The following is a 15,963-nucleotide window of genomic DNA, read 5'->3' as shown; positions in this document are numbered from 1 at the left end:
TTTCCGGGGACACATAGATTTTTATGACCGGCCCATATAAAGTACCACCGGACATTATAAAGAATGCATATAATAAAAGGGACTTAGTCGATTAAGTAACCAACCCACTTACGGACACTTACACATTCCATACTAGATCCAACGCTTTGTACAAGGTCCCATCTTAGTTGCCTATCCCATGCATTTTTAAACATATTGTATTAAACTATACCACCTCTGCTGAGAGGCTGTTCCATTTATCTACCACCCGCTCAGTAAAGTAAAATGTTCCTCCGTTCCATCTCAGCCTCTGGCCCTCTAGTTTTAGATTCCAGCCTCTTGTCCTAACATTTCTCCTCCTTTGAATGTCTACATCCTTCTGGAGATGGGGTCTACATGGTGGGTTTGGATCATTTCCCATCCAGCGTTCTTTCATCTCTCCTCTTCCCCGATATCGTAATATTTTCCCTATTTACCAAAATGAAAGTTCTCGTCTGGTCCTTCGCTCTTTCTTCCACCTCATGAAAGTCTATCCCATCTGCTCCACCATAACCTCACTCTTCCTAATAAACCCGTCTCGTTACTAGAGGTCACTCATCTGTCACTTTGTAACCTTTTCTAATGCTTCTGACGTTCTTTTAAAACTTTTTCAACTCATACTTACAATTATTGCCATATCTGGGAACTCTCAGCGTTTGACTCGGAGTCTCGGGGGTTTTGCACCAATCTTGGGGTCTCAGGGTGAGGGTCACACAGTCTGGATCTGACTCCTTCCTATTCTAGCCTGCGGTGATTATATATAAGGCTACAAGTTGGTACGTTTGATACCAGTGTGTTGATATCCCTGCTTGAATGCAGGTGACTCAAGTAAAGGGTCAAAGGAAATGGTAAGAAGTCAAGAAGTCATCAAGGGTTACTATTTCAAGAATCTCAGAGTTCGCTCATTTAGAAAGTCCCCAAGTATGATTATTACCTGTCACCTCCCCATATTCTACCTTCTTTAACCTTCCCTAGGCCCTCATTGTTCATTCATGCGCCTACACCCAGAACCTCCATTCCCAAGCCTTGTTTTATTGTTACGCTTTCCAGAGGTCACAGCAATTTTCTTTAGGGATATTATTTTTCGCCTGACATTTCAATGCAAACACTAATTCATGCTTGTATTGAAAGCACCTTTCATTCTCTTCTTCCAGTGACTAATCTGCTAATCCTATTACACACAAGTGTGACCATCCCCCCAGAGCAACGTATTATTTAGGGATAAGCAACACCTAACACTCGAGCCGATGCAGACAACAAACCCCACCACTCACAGCCAATCGTGATTGAGTGTATTGGATGTTGTGACATCTGGGGTATCGGTTGTTACCTATATGATTACATAGAGGCAAGGCCAGGTTAAGGTAAGTGGGGTCCTAGAACCGTTACGGCAGGAGAAACGGGCAGACTAGACAGGGGCCGAATGGAGCCGATCTGCCATCAAATCCACATAGTGATGTGGAGGTACTCTGTCTTTGTTCTGGTGGCCTTTACAAAGAATGGTAACCTAGAACACACCTGGAACCACCCAGAATGGACATGGAGATGGTGGAGGGCTGGTATCCAAAGGTCTAGTGAGCAGGACAGGGTCATCACAATGATACATCGTAATGTATTCTACATCGAGGGCACCGAAACCAGGGGAAAGATACACTCCACTCCACTAGGCAGGCACATGTAGCCAGCGGAGAACCTTGTAGCATTATTTGGCTCTTGGCTTTATCTTAGGATAGCCTTATTCCTATCCCCAGTATGTCTAAACACCTCTACCACTTCTGCTGGAAGTTGAATCCTCTTATCCCTCACTGTCTTGCTGAAGAAATACTTTACATTAAAACGAAGCCTCCAGGGCTTCTCATTTCAGACAACAGCCTCTTCTTCCAAGACGTCTCCTATTTTGAAGTTTACCATCCTCCCTTAAGGTTTAACTTTGTTGATTCCCCCGGAGTATTGGAATGCCTTCCACTCCCTCTCTCTCCTCTCCTCCAGGCTATACGTGCTGAGAGCCTATAAATAATGCACTTCTTTTCCTCACACTCCGTAATATCTATCACTTTTGAGATGGGATCTTGAGTTCTGTTTGCAATACAATAGGTGGGGAAGTAGGTAAGTTAAGCAGGATAAGCCAAGCTCCATGATGGACCCATCTCAAGCTAAGATGGACCTCTCCACCACATAAGAAAAGTCACCATGAGTGGATGTCAGCATGCACCAAATACTAAACCAGTTGTTTGGTGCGTTCCCTTTTCCCCTTCTCTGCCTTTTGGCTAAGATGAAGCGAGTACCTGTGAGAGAGGGAAAGCTCGGTCCTCTGGCCTTAAGGCTGAAATAGCTTGGAGCCCCAGACAAGCAATACAAGCTGGGGCATAGAATGGCGACTTATTTTTGATTTATATGTTTTTTTCACATTTAGTATTTTTATTAATCGCTGACATAGTATTTAGCATTTTTGACTCACAGAAAATTGCCAATGCAGACCTGATCCCCCTAGGACTTTTTTAGGTAGCCCTCGCCAGTGGCCACTTTGCCCAGGTGACATTTTCATGGACCAAGAAGATCTGGCCCTTCTGCATGCCTTTGGGCAGAAGAGGGAAGGAAGGGGTCGCATGTCCCTTTCAGGAGTTCGCCCCCCCCAAAGAAAGAAGACTCGGGAATCTGGTGTCCATTCGTGACCCTTAATTGGACTCTTTTCACATCAAAGGACTGAATAACATTTTTTAATTAATGTAACCATTTGATTTTAACATATATTATGATCTAATTGTCTAAAGTTGCTTTCATGCCAAATGGTATTTGACCTGCGTACGTACATCAGCCTTTGGTGCTGATAAAAGACACATCATCATTGTGGCAGGCCACCAGAGAAGGCCTGGCGCCGGTCCACCTAGGGGGCCAAGTCCAGGTACGCGGCTCACTAATAAAAGCAGCCGAACAGATTTGGCAGGCGAGGCGCTCAATGTGAAATGTATTTACAGAAAGAGAACACACAAGAAACCCATAATTTATGAACAAAAGGAGGTCCTCATTTTCCCAGAGGTCCTCTTACTCAAGGAGCCTTGGTGGCCAGACGTGGAGCTGCAAGTAAAACCCATAAAAGAGCTTCAGGTGGTGGCCCATAATGTCAGATCAGGGGCCAATAGACTCTTGCCAGCCTCGCCAACCCTCCCACGCAGGACATGATAGAGCAAGACCCTCCGAAACCAACAAGTCGAGGAATATGTTTGTCACCAGTAGGTCTCCCACGTCACTTAGGTGAAACAATGGTCGTTGGTGGCCGTGGGAGGCTCCTGTTTTTGTGAGTGGGAGGCATCCCATGGGAGGTTCCAGAAGCCATAAGAGGATGTTTGGATGTAATCACAGGATCAGAAGCATTTTATCCTGCAGAGAGGTGAGTCTCTACCCAGCACAATGCTGAAAACCCCCTACTGACCTCTATTTACTTTATTTAACTTTTTTTGTGATCTGCTGTGAAAGTTTCGGTAGTTTGAATTGTCTCAGGGTTTAAAAGGGTTAGAATTTCAAAGCGTTTGATGGTCAAATCATTGCAAAAGTCCCAAGTTTATACGCACCCTTTGTTATTTAGGACATCATGCCGCTGTGTGTTCTTAATTTTAAAAGAAAATCAAACTGCAGCACGCTAACGGGCTGATTGCATAATATCTCTTTATGACATCACACGTGAATGTTCTTTTTTTTTAACCCTTGTATTATGGCTGGGTTTTGGAATTAGTTTTTCCCCTAACTGTTCTCTGCAAAATGTATTTGTAGGTTAAATTATTTTTTTTTATAAGAAAAAAAGTTATGATAACTTTTCAACATATTGAAGGGGCTATTTACTAAGATCTGGGGTGGCTTAATGTTCTGAAATAAACCAACTGAATTGAGAAGAACCCTTTGTTACGTTTAATTGTCCACCCACTGGGACGGGGGATTAGTTAAAGGAATTTCTCCTATAGTGATTAGTGGTCACGGGACACAATTCCTTTTGGGGGGGGGGTTATAAATCTATTTTTATTGGTTATTTGCTTAATTTCCTTACGGATGAAGATTCTTTCCCCGTAGGACAACCAAAAAAAACTCTTCTAAGTCAGGAAGCCATATAAACGACAAATAGTTTGACGGATAACTAGTTTAGGTGGCTAGTTAGACATCCCAGTTACGGACTTGTAAAGTTTTAATACTGGTATAGGCGACTAGTTATGGGTTAATCTTTAACTGGTTAGCTATAATTTTTTGGAGGAAATGTAGTTGTTTTTGTTGGTTATCGGATGAATTCAATGTCCCTTTGTTTGGCTTTCGTCTGTAATAGCCGATTAGTTTGAATTGGATACGGGGGGGGGGTGTGATTAGTTAAACACTTCTTTGTTAGTAGAGTAACAGGGTAATAATCTAGCATAAAATTGGCTTTTTTTCATAAAATTACCTATTTACATGAAGTTCGTTACATTTGGGATCGTACATGTTATAGCCATATCATGATAGCCATATCACGGGGTTAACTTGACTTGGCTGAAGGCAACGTATCCAAGGAGTGTGATACATTGTAGTATTGTGGTATTGATACAGTAAATATATAAATAAATATATAATTATATTTCCTTTAGAAGTTTTTTTATACTTCAGTTTAATCTTTTTTTTTTTTTTTATTATTATTTTTTTTCCTAGTTTCTGTCTTTCTCCAGAGAAGATGAAGCTGTTACTAGCGGTTTCCGTGATCGTGGTCGCGCTCTTCGTAATGGCCGGTACGTTTCACATAGTTAAAGGGGCGCTGTCGCGTTCTATATTGTCCCTGATCCTAGATATTATACAACTTTATAAATCATATTTTATTTTCCTTTTCACATAAGTATTCATTTTTTTAATGTATTTTTCGATGTATAAGAGGAAGACCATGTTATATAAATATATATTTTTTTTAATTTAATCCATATTAAATTGTTAACATAACATTTTGAAAACAAATCTGACCCCCCAAAAAACAAAAGAGTAATAAGCTATATGTAAACTGGAGGTGAGATATAACTTTCTGCATGGACTGGTAGGAAATCTTAGCTGAAGGATCATAGGCTGTCATGGCTATGACTTTGGTGGACGTAGATGTGATGTCAGAGCTGAAAAACATTATTTTATAACTTAAGAACATTAAAAAAGAGTGTTTTTTTCCCATTTTTGGTATATCGGATAAAGGTCTCCTTTGGGTGTTTTTCTTGGCTTCTTCTTGGCTACTCGGAAGGGTTGAGCCTGGTGGGCTTTATGACCAAGCATGATAGACTGATTTAATGTTTGTCTTCTCCTGGTCCAATCAGGCCCCACCTCAGCCTCGGAAGACTCGTCTTCCGTAAAAGACCATTTTGAATCCTTCGGCTCCTCAGTTCGGGAATTTGCAACTAAAGTGGGCGAAAAAACAAAGACTGCATTTGAGAAGCTCCATAAGAGCGAATTTGCTACGAAGACCAGGTACTTTACTTCTTATTAGTTATAGGCCCAAGGTTTAGTAAATATTTAGCAGATATTTTGGTTTAACACCTTCTAATTCTTTGTCTACACAGGGATTGGTTCAGCGACGCATTCAAGAACGTGAAGGAGAAGTTCACGCCATCCTCTTAAATGAGAACCCGGATCCTGCTTCGATGACCCTCTACCGCTTTCCCAATGTTCTCCATTAATAAAAAAATATTGCATAAGCTTCGTGTAACCAACCGTCACAACATGGCCAGTAAATAAACAGGATCCGTATCATCTGAGTGTATATTTTTTTTATTTTTGTAAAGAAGGGAAATTGGGGTAGATTTGGGTAAAAATGCACAAAGTTTGTGGTGGGGTAACAATGACCCACCATGAATTTACAATCAGATAAAACTCTTTTGTAGTATTTATTATCTTCTAATGGATCTTCTCCCGTGATCCCTCCATGTCATGCTTTTACCTAGAACGGGAACATCAGGCTCGGCCCTTGAGAGCCATGATCCTGCCAGAACTTTGCTATTTCTTCTAATTAGTATATAAAAAAATAGTGTTTTACCAAGTGTTATCCTGAACACCCGATGCCTTCATGGACCTGGGAAGCTGGAGTTGGATATTTCCTAAAGCAGGATTATCACACAGTCTACAAGAGATGAAGTCCACTCGGCCTCCATAGGTCATCACCAGTGTGGAAAGGCTTATCGTAACCATTCCTTATCTCCAAAACATGTCTTTATTGAATAATATTCCATAATAAAACTTAAATATGTTTTATGACATCATCTTTCTAATGAACTATTTATATACACTATTTATATATACTATAACCATGAGCTTGCCATGAATTCTATATTTTATGGAGACAGATGAGTTGGGACTTGATGAGAACTTTGCCAGTTGTCTCACCTTTGACCATGACAGACCCATTTTTGGTCTTCTGCTTTTTAAAGCTCATTTGTTCCAGGGGTACGGTTTACAGCAGTTGTGTCAAAAGGACCTTGTCATCTAAATTACTACAGATTTCTACAGATTTCCTCCTTTGGAGTCTACGGCAAAGCTTAGGATCCACCTGGGAAGCATTAAAATCCCATGCCCCTAAGTCTTTATCTTGTGTCCCCAGATCCCTCAACAAAAAATTTCAACAAACTGTTATTGATTGTCATAGCTCCGCGTTAGATCAGGTTTGTTAGATCTAGTCTAATTACTGAGATAATGAATATTTAATGAGGGGGCTGCCCCCCCCTCTCAACTGAAATTTGGAATAGTTTTTATGGATTTTGGTAGATATTCATTAGATCCGGTAAGATCAACTGTTTTCACAATCCTATTTTGTATGCGGGGGATGGGAATACATCCGGGTTGCCCCCCTCAAATTTTTATTGATTTTGTATATATATATATGTCCTCTCTGCTGTACTTTGCACACAGCATTTTGTAACATTTAAGACCAGTAATACCCCCACGCCGATAAGGACACGGTTTGCTGATCCTACTAGTATATATCTGACAACGGGCGAGTCGGAACTGGTTTGTAGTGTAATGGGGGAGGATAACAAGAATGGCTATGATCAGCTCTTTTACGTATTATCATCAGTGACCCTCAAAGAAACACAAAACATTAATAGTTATTAGAATAATTACATGGTTTTAACCATGATAGATAAGTGGAACAGCCTCCCAGCAGAAGTGGTAGAGGGTAATACGGCGAGGGTATTAAACATGCATGGGATAGACATACGACTCCTGAATCTGAGATGAGACCAATGACTGATTAAGCTTTGGGTCTTTACAGAAGGAAAACGGGACACTAGACGGGGGCCGAATGGGGCCGATTTGCCAGTTTCCATGTAATATATTTTCCCTTTAATACATAGCTTGTTGGAAAAGTCTAATTGTTGGCACAGAATTTCCTATTTTTCGCAAAAGTTCCACGTTGTCTGCAATAAGGTCAAAGGTCCTTTTAAAAAAGTGACTATTTTTAACGTTTTCCCAACCCCCGCGACTTTTCTATACTTTTTGTAGAGAGCGTTACTACAATTAACAAATCTACTAAATAAATAAATGGATCCCCATTATATATATATATATATATATCATTTCAAACCTTCTCCAAAAGCAATGCATACAAAGTTATGAATATTCAACTTGCTGTAGGGAATTTCTACTTTACAGAGGTAGTAGATACCCGAAACAGACTCCCAGCAGATGTTTCCTGATGCATCTGTATGTGTTAATGTATACTTGTTATGTATGTGTTAACTACCCCATATGCCTATCCTATGTATGTTTAAATTCAGCCGATTCCCAGGGAATACCAATCAAAAAACACCTATCTAAGGCATAAATATCGGAGATTCCATCATTCTGTCTAATTTTTCATGGCTTTATTGCTTAGCAAGGAGCTGAATCAGTGGGGCAGAACTGCACCTTAACACACTAAGACTCCTGCAATGTAAAGCTATATATATGACCAGTGTAAAGAAATCCCCAGTGTTTATGCCTTAGATTAGCTGAAATCTTGCTTTTTCTTTAATAAGTAATAATAAATGCAACATTTATATATTTGTTATATTTGTTGTAACATTTATGTATATTTTTTGTAACACATTTTGCTTATACAGAATATAAAAAAAACACGTACTTATGCTTCATTCACAGTTTTTTAAGCTTTATTTGCTTAAAAAAGTCAAGGACTGGACATTGACACGGATCAGGAGATCAAAAAACTGAGATAAGGACTGAAATTAGACAAGCGACAGAAAAAGAGAGAGAGACACATCCAGGAGACAAGAGACAGGTGAGTGGAACATTCCGAGGACGCAAAATAAGGCAGGAACGTTGGTCTAATATTGGGGTTTATTCACTAAACTGTGGGTTGGAATAAGCATTTCTAGTGGCCTATGTACCAATGCATGGTGGGGGGTTTAGGGACAGAATGGACCTCGTGTGGCATCTCTGTAAGAAAAGCAACAAGTTAGCGTATCGCTATAACGGGGAACTTTGTAAATGAGCTGATGCCGAAACACTTCGCACATTAACCCTTAAAGTGCCCATCATGAAGAATACTGGTCCTCATATCAACCATAACATAATGGGAGCAAAATCACCAACTGGAAATCTTATATAGGATCAACCCTGCGGTTGAACTCTGACCGTGTGACCCTGATAATATGGCCCCCCTAGACCCTAAGATTGGGACAAATCTAAATATTTTGTTAAAATACATCAATAATGGTGTCTGGTGGGCTCGGCCTATAATTCTAAATATTATATGGCCCAACAGACTAAAATAGTAGCCAACTGTGACCTAGACACATAGGGACCTCTTCATCTTCCAATATTTAGAGGTAACATCTCTACCTCCCTCTAGTGGCCAGCAAGGGTAATTACATCCAATCTGACCAAATCTATTGCATGGCCTCTCGTTCTCAGTAATGGTCAATATACAAGTTTTATCGACTGGAAACCAGTGACTGAGAAACAGCCAGACCACAAACACTGGTATTTGCATATTGCGTCATATGATGATGATGTCATTTAACATTTGACTATTTTGTACTTCACAGAATCCACCACAATGAGGGTTTCGATATATATTTGGAGTTTGGGACTGTTGTGTCTTTTGGGTAAGCGCTAGATCCTGGCCCTCTGTTCTTTACACTTGATTAAAAATGGACATTACATGTAAAAACAAGTTGAGCTTTTTTTTTTAAATTTTATTAGCCTCTTTTTTTCTTAGTAGTTTTTATCTTCCCATTCCTTTTATTCCTCTTTGACATCCCCTCTTCTTCAAGTTTTTTTTGCCCCCCCTTTGTAATATGGGTTTTTTAGATTCCTCTTTCCCCTTTCTGTATCTTTCTTGCTTAATTTTGTGGCTCTTTCTCCATATATCACCTTTATCTAATACCTGGTCCTTGTATCTTGATTGAGTTCCTTGTATGTTCTGATGTCATCACTGAGTGGAAGTGTTCACAGGTGATGTCAGCACACATGGATTGTGCAGCTGTAATTACGACTTTTTATTTGTAGAGCATCAGCCGAGTCTGTAGCACAATTACGATTACATTTAAATGAACAATATACAAGAACGGAAGCATACTTAGGACACAATGGTACAGAAGGAGAAGGCGGCCCTGGTCTTATGAGATTATAATCTATTATACCAAAGATGTAGATATTTGCTGAAATGTTAAATCATTACTAGTTCTTAGCTTCCCAGCAGTAAAATGCATAAACTAGTTTTTATGCGTGTGTAACCCCAGTCTCATCTACTGGTTCTCTCTTTGCATTTTTTACACCTGTGCTTCAGAAATATGGTTATTTTCCTTCTTTTTATTTCTCTATTCATTGCGTGACCTCACACTCTATTATTGTATAAAGGGTCACACGTTTCTGGGCTCCCCACCGAAATGCAATCCGATGACTGGAGGGTCTCCACCATATTAGAAAGCACATTGGATCAGTACGTGAAGCCATACACGGGACCTTTGGTGGAAAAGGTCACAAGTTCGCCACTATGGAATATGTTTGGGTGAGTAGAACAGTAGTTCTTCTAATAATCAACCCTTTTTGTGACCCGTATACATAATTATAAAGATATTGGGTGGACTTGAATGTAAAAGATCTCTTACTCGTTGTTACTGTATTTTGATGTTTGTAGGAATGCTATTAATAAGGTTCAAGGAGCAATTAACCTTACTGGAGAATACTTGCACACATACTATGAGGATCATCTGAGATACTCAACCGAGAACACCTTGCAGTGGATTGAGAATAAGACACAGCCTTGGGTTGAGTCTGTGCAGAAGCGTTTCAGGAAGGAAGACAGTTAGAAGGCGCCAACCTCAAGAACTCAAGCCAACCATAAGTCAAACAAACAGCTAGTTGAATAATCTGCAAAATATCCCCAAGAGATTGGCCTACGAAGTTATTCCCATCGGAGAAACCCTTCATACGTCTACGGACTTTCCTTTGGAACTGACATGGCGGGCCTGGAGGTTGTGAGTCAGCTGGTGGCCACACTCATCAACTCCTTAAGATACCTCCTTGTCAGTGTCCATATCGATGACCTGCCCAACTAAAAATGAACGCTACCTTCCTTAACTTCAAAGGCTAGATTAATTTGTCTGAAAAAATATTGTTTAAAATGAATGCCATGTATTGAAATTTGCAAAAATAAATAAAGAATAAAAGAAAATAATGAGAAAAACACAGAGCGATCCAACAGAACCGAACACGAGCTGCAGTTACAGGGATTCTAGGATTTGGGAATTTAAGTGTTTTGGAGTGTTTGAGGAATCCCATTGTAATTAGTATAAAAAAATAATAAAATCAGTTTTAAGGCTTCTTTAGCCCTGTGTGATATGTGATCTCAACTCAGAAATGTACCGATCACGTACAAGGAGAGTAATAATCCAACTATGTTCAGGGGCAAAGGGGGAGCCTACTTCACGTCTTTGAGGAGGGGTAGATGGGGAAGCTGTCTTCTGCATCCGCTGCTCCCATCTAGGTTACTGATTACATTATATCAATGACGTGACATCATCAGAGCTTCTAATTCAGATAGTGGTGTGAGCACCATCTGTAGGCCCCGGGGGCTTTGTTCCCTCAACTCTGCCATAACCTCACAGACTAGCATTAGCTAATATCCACCAACCCCTGATCCTCAACCCGCTACGGAATCTACCACCTCCCAACACCAAAAACCAGAATCGCTAAGATCCAGAAACCACTACCCCCCCAACTCCAAAGACGATCATCTCCCTATACACTCCAAGTTTGTGACCTCCAGCTCCAGAGATGAGCATCCCCCAAATCTCCCAAATCCAAAGTCTACTTTCCCCAACTCCATAGACTCACTTCTTCCAGTTCTTGAGTCTACCATCTCCAGCTCTAGATACTAGCCTTCTCTGTTGCCAAAAGCAAGAACTTCCTAGCCCCCGATAGACAGAGCAGGATCTCAAAATGTATTGGAGTCAGTTTACAGAGGGAGAAACCGGCAGCACCTCTCTATTCTCTGACCAGCTCATCCCGTTTGTGAATACGCCCTAAATATATGTGAAATATTAATGGCCATTCTTTTAACCCCACTATATGATGGCTTGAATGCTTAAAGGGAACCCACATAATCTTTTCTGCAGGCAGGGCTGGACTGGCCATCTCGCACACAGGCGAATGTCCGGTGGGCTGTCGGTCAACAGCACCCCATGCACTTAACATACATGAAACATAACGTGCCGGCTGCCATATCTAGCCGTCGGCTGCACCTACACCATTAGAAGGCTGCTGGAGTTAAAATGCTAGTCATGTCTCATTGTCTGTATCGTCAATAGGGTTCCCGGCAACATCCCCCAAGTAGGCTTTTGTTACACGAAGCAGAAAACCATTATGTACCAAGTGGCATCAGATGTCATGTTTTGATCTCCAAGAGGTTTCCAGATTCCAAGAATTCGTTTTTTAATAGAAGATGATTTGCGGTATTCTAATATATTTATTCAATTCATATCATTAACAACCACAGGACCATAAAAAAAGGGTAAACAAAAAAATGGCGGGTGTTCCCATTCACACACATAAAATAATAGTAGTAAAGTAAATAAAATGTCGCTGTTTCCCACGTTTCCCAGACGTGCCCCAGTTTAGCTTTGGTAAAAGGAGTAGAGGTTGCAGGTCTCAGGCTGACCTCTGAGCCTCCGATCGCCAATCTCAATGTTTGCTTGGACTTGGAACCTCAGATCTGACAACACATCAGGAAAAAAATAGATATAAGAATCTACCGTAGGAGTCTGGGGATCAGCAGAGGAGGTAAGAATGGAAGGAGGCAAAAAGGGGGAGAGAGAACTGGCGAATGCCAGAGGCTGAGCTGGGTTCATGGGAACGTAAAGGCGGTGGAGACGTCCTAGGGTTTGCCAGCTTGGGTGGGGTAAATATGGGGCAGCGAAAAAACAGAGAAAAATAATAAAAAAGGCACAGCTAGAGCTGGGGTTGGGGAAAGTTCATTTCATGTGTGGGGTTTGGCTGGGATTGATGCCTCTCTCGGCTCGTAGTGCTACCTCTATTACTCCAGTACAGCAGTGCCAGGCTTTGTGGGCGATTCTGATTTTTTTTTTACTCGCTTATCTTACAGTTTGGCGCTGAAGAAAAGCCAGTCGGTAAGTGTTTAACCCTTACAATTGGCTGTCTAACCCTCTCAGATTTTTAACCCTTGTGTCGGGCATTGGGTAATCTGTCTTTATGATTCATAAAGGGTTAAAATCTGAAAAATACTGAAGCCTAGAAGAATACAAGAATGCTAAGTTTCTTTAGCTCAAAAATTGGATATTCCTGGTGTCGTTTTTTGGGATCCAAAACTATTTTTCATATTATTTATTTATCTTCTCGACTGTATTATTTTTAAATCTAGGCGGTATTTTTTTGTTGTTGTTCGGCAGCTATTGAGTTATTTCCTTGTTTTCTTCCGAATGCGAATGTTGGAGTCTTATTTAATATATCCGTTTAAATGCAAAAAAAATGGTTTATTTATCACTGCTTATTTAGCCTACTGAAATTGCTCTCTGTGGTCTTCTGAGTTCCTCAGGCATGTATCAGGGTATCTCAATTGATTCTCATTGCGGGAGAGTAAACAACCCTCCCCAAATGTACATATGATTTCATATATAAGTCCTGACACTGTTATTATATAGCAAAAACTAAACATTTGAAGCAAAAAAGAGAGCCCAAGGCTTATAGCAACATTGGCTTGAAGAAGAGTCCTCCAACTAGAAGACCATTGACCACCTGAGGACTTATGCCATCAGCTTCCTATTATGAATAATAAATTATCAAACATTAGTGTAATTCAGGAGACAAAATAGTCATCTGATATTTGATACATTATATGTCAAAATACATACAAATATATACCTCAATATATCTACCCCAATGTTAAATTATCTAAGCCTCTGACCCTCTAGTTTTTAGACGATGTTCTAACATGTCTCCTTGTTGGAAGCAAACTTCTCTCCAGCACTTTGTTAAATCTTTTTTATATATTTAAATCCCATTTGAGACAATTATCCACAACATTATGCTATATTATAATCCTCGATACAATGTACGTTGGATGGAGGAGGATGACTCCGTGCACTTTATTCATTAGGTCCTGGAGAGGTATCACTCAAAAAAAGCCATGAACAAAACACAACTCACAGCCGTAACCCTGATGTTACTGATCCTGAGCACAGGTAAGTACTACTGCTGCAGCCACTTATACTGAGAGATCTTGTGTTGGTACCACAATCATCTTTAAATATTAACCAATTTTAGTGTCCTTTTTATAGATAGTTTATAAACATTGATTTAAACCCACAAAATAATGGCTTGGTACAGGTACCTACTTTTCTAAGCCATCCCCAGCTTAATATATTTTAAATATGCTTCCAGTTTTTCAACTCCCATGACTCTGAGGGTCAACTGAGTTATGAAAGAGCTGACGGATAACCTCTAGCATCACAGATTTTTCGCTCATGGACTTATTTAATGTGTTTCTAGAGTACTTTTTACTGGCGTTCTCTTTTATTTTGATATTTCCTTCTCCTTTTTTATGTATTTGTTGCGTTCCGCTTTGTTTTTCACAAGCTGTCTCTGTTCCCAGGGATTGAAAGTTTCCGGATACAGAAGCGCGAGGCCACTACGTACCTGTCTCAGATGCAGGACATGATTACCAACTCCTGGGAACAGGTGACTTCCAGAGCACAGGAGCTCATTGACAAAGCAAGGAACACCGAACTAGAGAAGAAACTGAGGTGAGGGTTATGTATAGGGACAGACTATTTGACGAGACGGACAGCATGACATACATAGCCCAGGGACACCATATTAGCATGACAGCGTACAATGTTCCTCCGGCCGTAATGAGAAGTCTTTAAGAACTTTTACACCTACCCAACGGTTAACATCTTATCTACAAACCGGAGGATGCACTCTGGTGCTGTGTATAAGAAGTGATCATAATACAAAGCGTGATATGTGATCTTATCATCGTGGCAACCAATGGAATATCACTGTGGACCGGATCATTCCATTGGCTGATATGGTGGTAAGAGCCGTTTTCAACATAACCGGAAGATCCAACATTCTACCCAATATCATTGCGCAATTCTGCATGTTTTGTCGCAATATTAGGATCTCCCATTCCATATTCATCATAATATTAAGGTTCCTTCCTGGATACATTTTTCTATCAAGGTCATAATCATAGAATCTGCCTGCAGATCGGCCCCATTTGGCCCCCGTCTAGGCCTGATATAAAGACTCAAACCTTAATCATTAGTCTTGGGTCTTGTCTTAGATTCAGGAGCCATATCCTTCCCAAATATTAAGAAACTTTAAAACAAATATCCATAATATTATTCAGAATGTATGATAATATAATAGATCACGGTGAGTTTGTGCTACATAGAGAGATCATTCCTCTTTCTAAGGTTTGAAAAGTTCATCACATTCAGTGCAAAGATCAAAAACTCGCATAATCTCCAAGGTATAAAGTTTCCCGATTTACATAAACACAAGCCACGTCCACCCACGTTACAAGCGGTACAAAGGTTTAGGTTCATGTAACCGAGATATAAAGTATCTGACGCCAGTGATATCTTATAAAGTACAGTCTTCATACAAGGTGTACGGTACTCTTCTCCTTCCACACCTACATATCATATAGTCAGTTAGAACGTTATTGTTAGTTTTCACTGTCCCTTTGTAATAGTGGCACATAATGAGCTACCTGACACATAGGGCAAATGCCTGGTGGGCCATTTGGCAGGTATGGCTCCATACCCCCTCGGCCTGCCACTCCAGGGGCAGAACGGGTGCTGCAATTTGAGACTGTTGGCTGGATATGCCCAGCCGCACGTTGTATGTATAAGGTAGCATGTGACCTCTCATATCCCATCGGCTGTAGTCACATCATTTGGTGGCCACAGGCCTTAAAGTGCCAGGACTGTCTCATCATCGCCAGTCCGCCCCACAGACTAAGAATGTAATTTTAGTAAAGAAAACACTTATTTGCAGTAGAAACTTTATATATTATATGTATTATAGGTCCTTGTCTAAGCCCGCTGTCTTTTTCTCACAGGGATATCTATGAAAAGGGCACCTCGGCCATTGGAACCTACTCAACAATCGCTTATGATCAGATGTATCACTTGCTGATGGGGCAATAAGCATTGGCTGGTTGACCACCGCAGACTGTTTGAGGATTTCATATTATCTGATCCGTAGATATGACACAGAGAACACATTTACGTGAGAATCGACACTGTGTATCTTTTCATGTTTTGTGCAATATCTAATTCTTGTTATAATCCCAACAAAATTAAATTATCTCTCCTTGTGGCTGTTTTTATTGTTTGTGTTGAAATGATTTAGGGTCTTCACAAAGGCATGGGTCTTCCCGGGAAAGACTTTGAAATTGTAATTATTGTGAATGATCATACCGGGTTATTA

At 40.4% G+C, this 15,963-nt stretch overlaps 2 protein-coding genes across 2 annotated transcripts; both read left to right on the top strand.

Annotated features, from left to right (window-relative positions):
• Positions 1-4,646: 4,646 nt before the first annotated feature.
• On the top strand, positions 4,647-5,757 carry LOC128470787 (apolipoprotein C-I-like). Its single transcript, XM_053452714.1, has 3 exons — positions 4,647-4,760; positions 5,325-5,475; positions 5,568-5,757. The coding sequence occupies exons 1-3, from the start codon at positions 4,706-4,708 to the stop codon at positions 5,623-5,625; spliced, it is 264 nt and encodes an 87-aa protein (XP_053308689.1). The 5' UTR covers positions 4,647-4,705; the 3' UTR covers positions 5,626-5,757.
• Positions 5,758-12,263: 6,506 nt separating this feature from the next.
• LOC128470786 (apolipoprotein C-II-like) lies at positions 12,264-15,850 on the top strand. The gene is made up of 5 exons (XM_053452713.1): positions 12,264-12,285; positions 12,608-12,632; positions 13,619-13,703; positions 14,114-14,264; positions 15,593-15,850. The coding sequence occupies exons 3-5, from the start codon at positions 13,649-13,651 to the stop codon at positions 15,678-15,680; spliced, it is 294 nt and encodes a 97-aa protein (XP_053308688.1). The 5' UTR covers positions 12,264-12,285; positions 12,608-12,632; positions 13,619-13,648; the 3' UTR covers positions 15,681-15,850.
• The last annotated feature ends 113 nt before the right edge of the window (positions 15,851-15,963 follow it).

The sequence above is a fragment of the Spea bombifrons genome, chromosome 12, assembly GCF_027358695.1.
Source record: "Spea bombifrons isolate aSpeBom1 chromosome 12, aSpeBom1.2.pri, whole genome shotgun sequence".
In the NCBI taxonomy this organism is placed as follows: domain Eukaryota; kingdom Metazoa; phylum Chordata; class Amphibia; order Anura; family Pelobatidae; genus Spea; species Spea bombifrons.
This window is presented reverse-complemented; position numbering and strand designations above follow the sequence as displayed.

What these genes read in the sequence shown, in the direction of transcription:
- LOC128470786 (XM_053452713.1), top strand. Translation starts at nt 13,649, where the DNA reads ATGAACAAAACACAACTCACAGCCGTAACCCTGATGTTACTGATCCTG. An exon ending in GTTACTGATCCTGAGCACAG is followed by an intron (nt 13,704 to 14,113) that starts GTAAGTACTACT and finishes CTCTGTTCCCAG; the next exon opens with GGATTGAAAGTTTCCGGATA. An exon ending in GAACTAGAGAAGAAACTGAG is followed by an intron (nt 14,265 to 15,592) that starts GTGAGGGTTATG and finishes TTTTTCTCACAG; the next exon opens with GGATATCTATGAAAAGGGCA.
- LOC128470787 (XM_053452714.1), top strand. Translation starts at nt 4,706, where the DNA reads ATGAAGCTGTTACTAGCGGTTTCCGTGATCGTGGTCGCGCTCTTCGTA. An exon ending in CGCGCTCTTCGTAATGGCCG is followed by an intron (nt 4,761 to 5,324) that starts GTACGTTTCACA and finishes TGGTCCAATCAG; the next exon opens with GCCCCACCTCAGCCTCGGAA. An exon ending in GAATTTGCTACGAAGACCAG is followed by an intron (nt 5,476 to 5,567) that starts GTACTTTACTTC and finishes TTGTCTACACAG; the next exon opens with GGATTGGTTCAGCGACGCAT.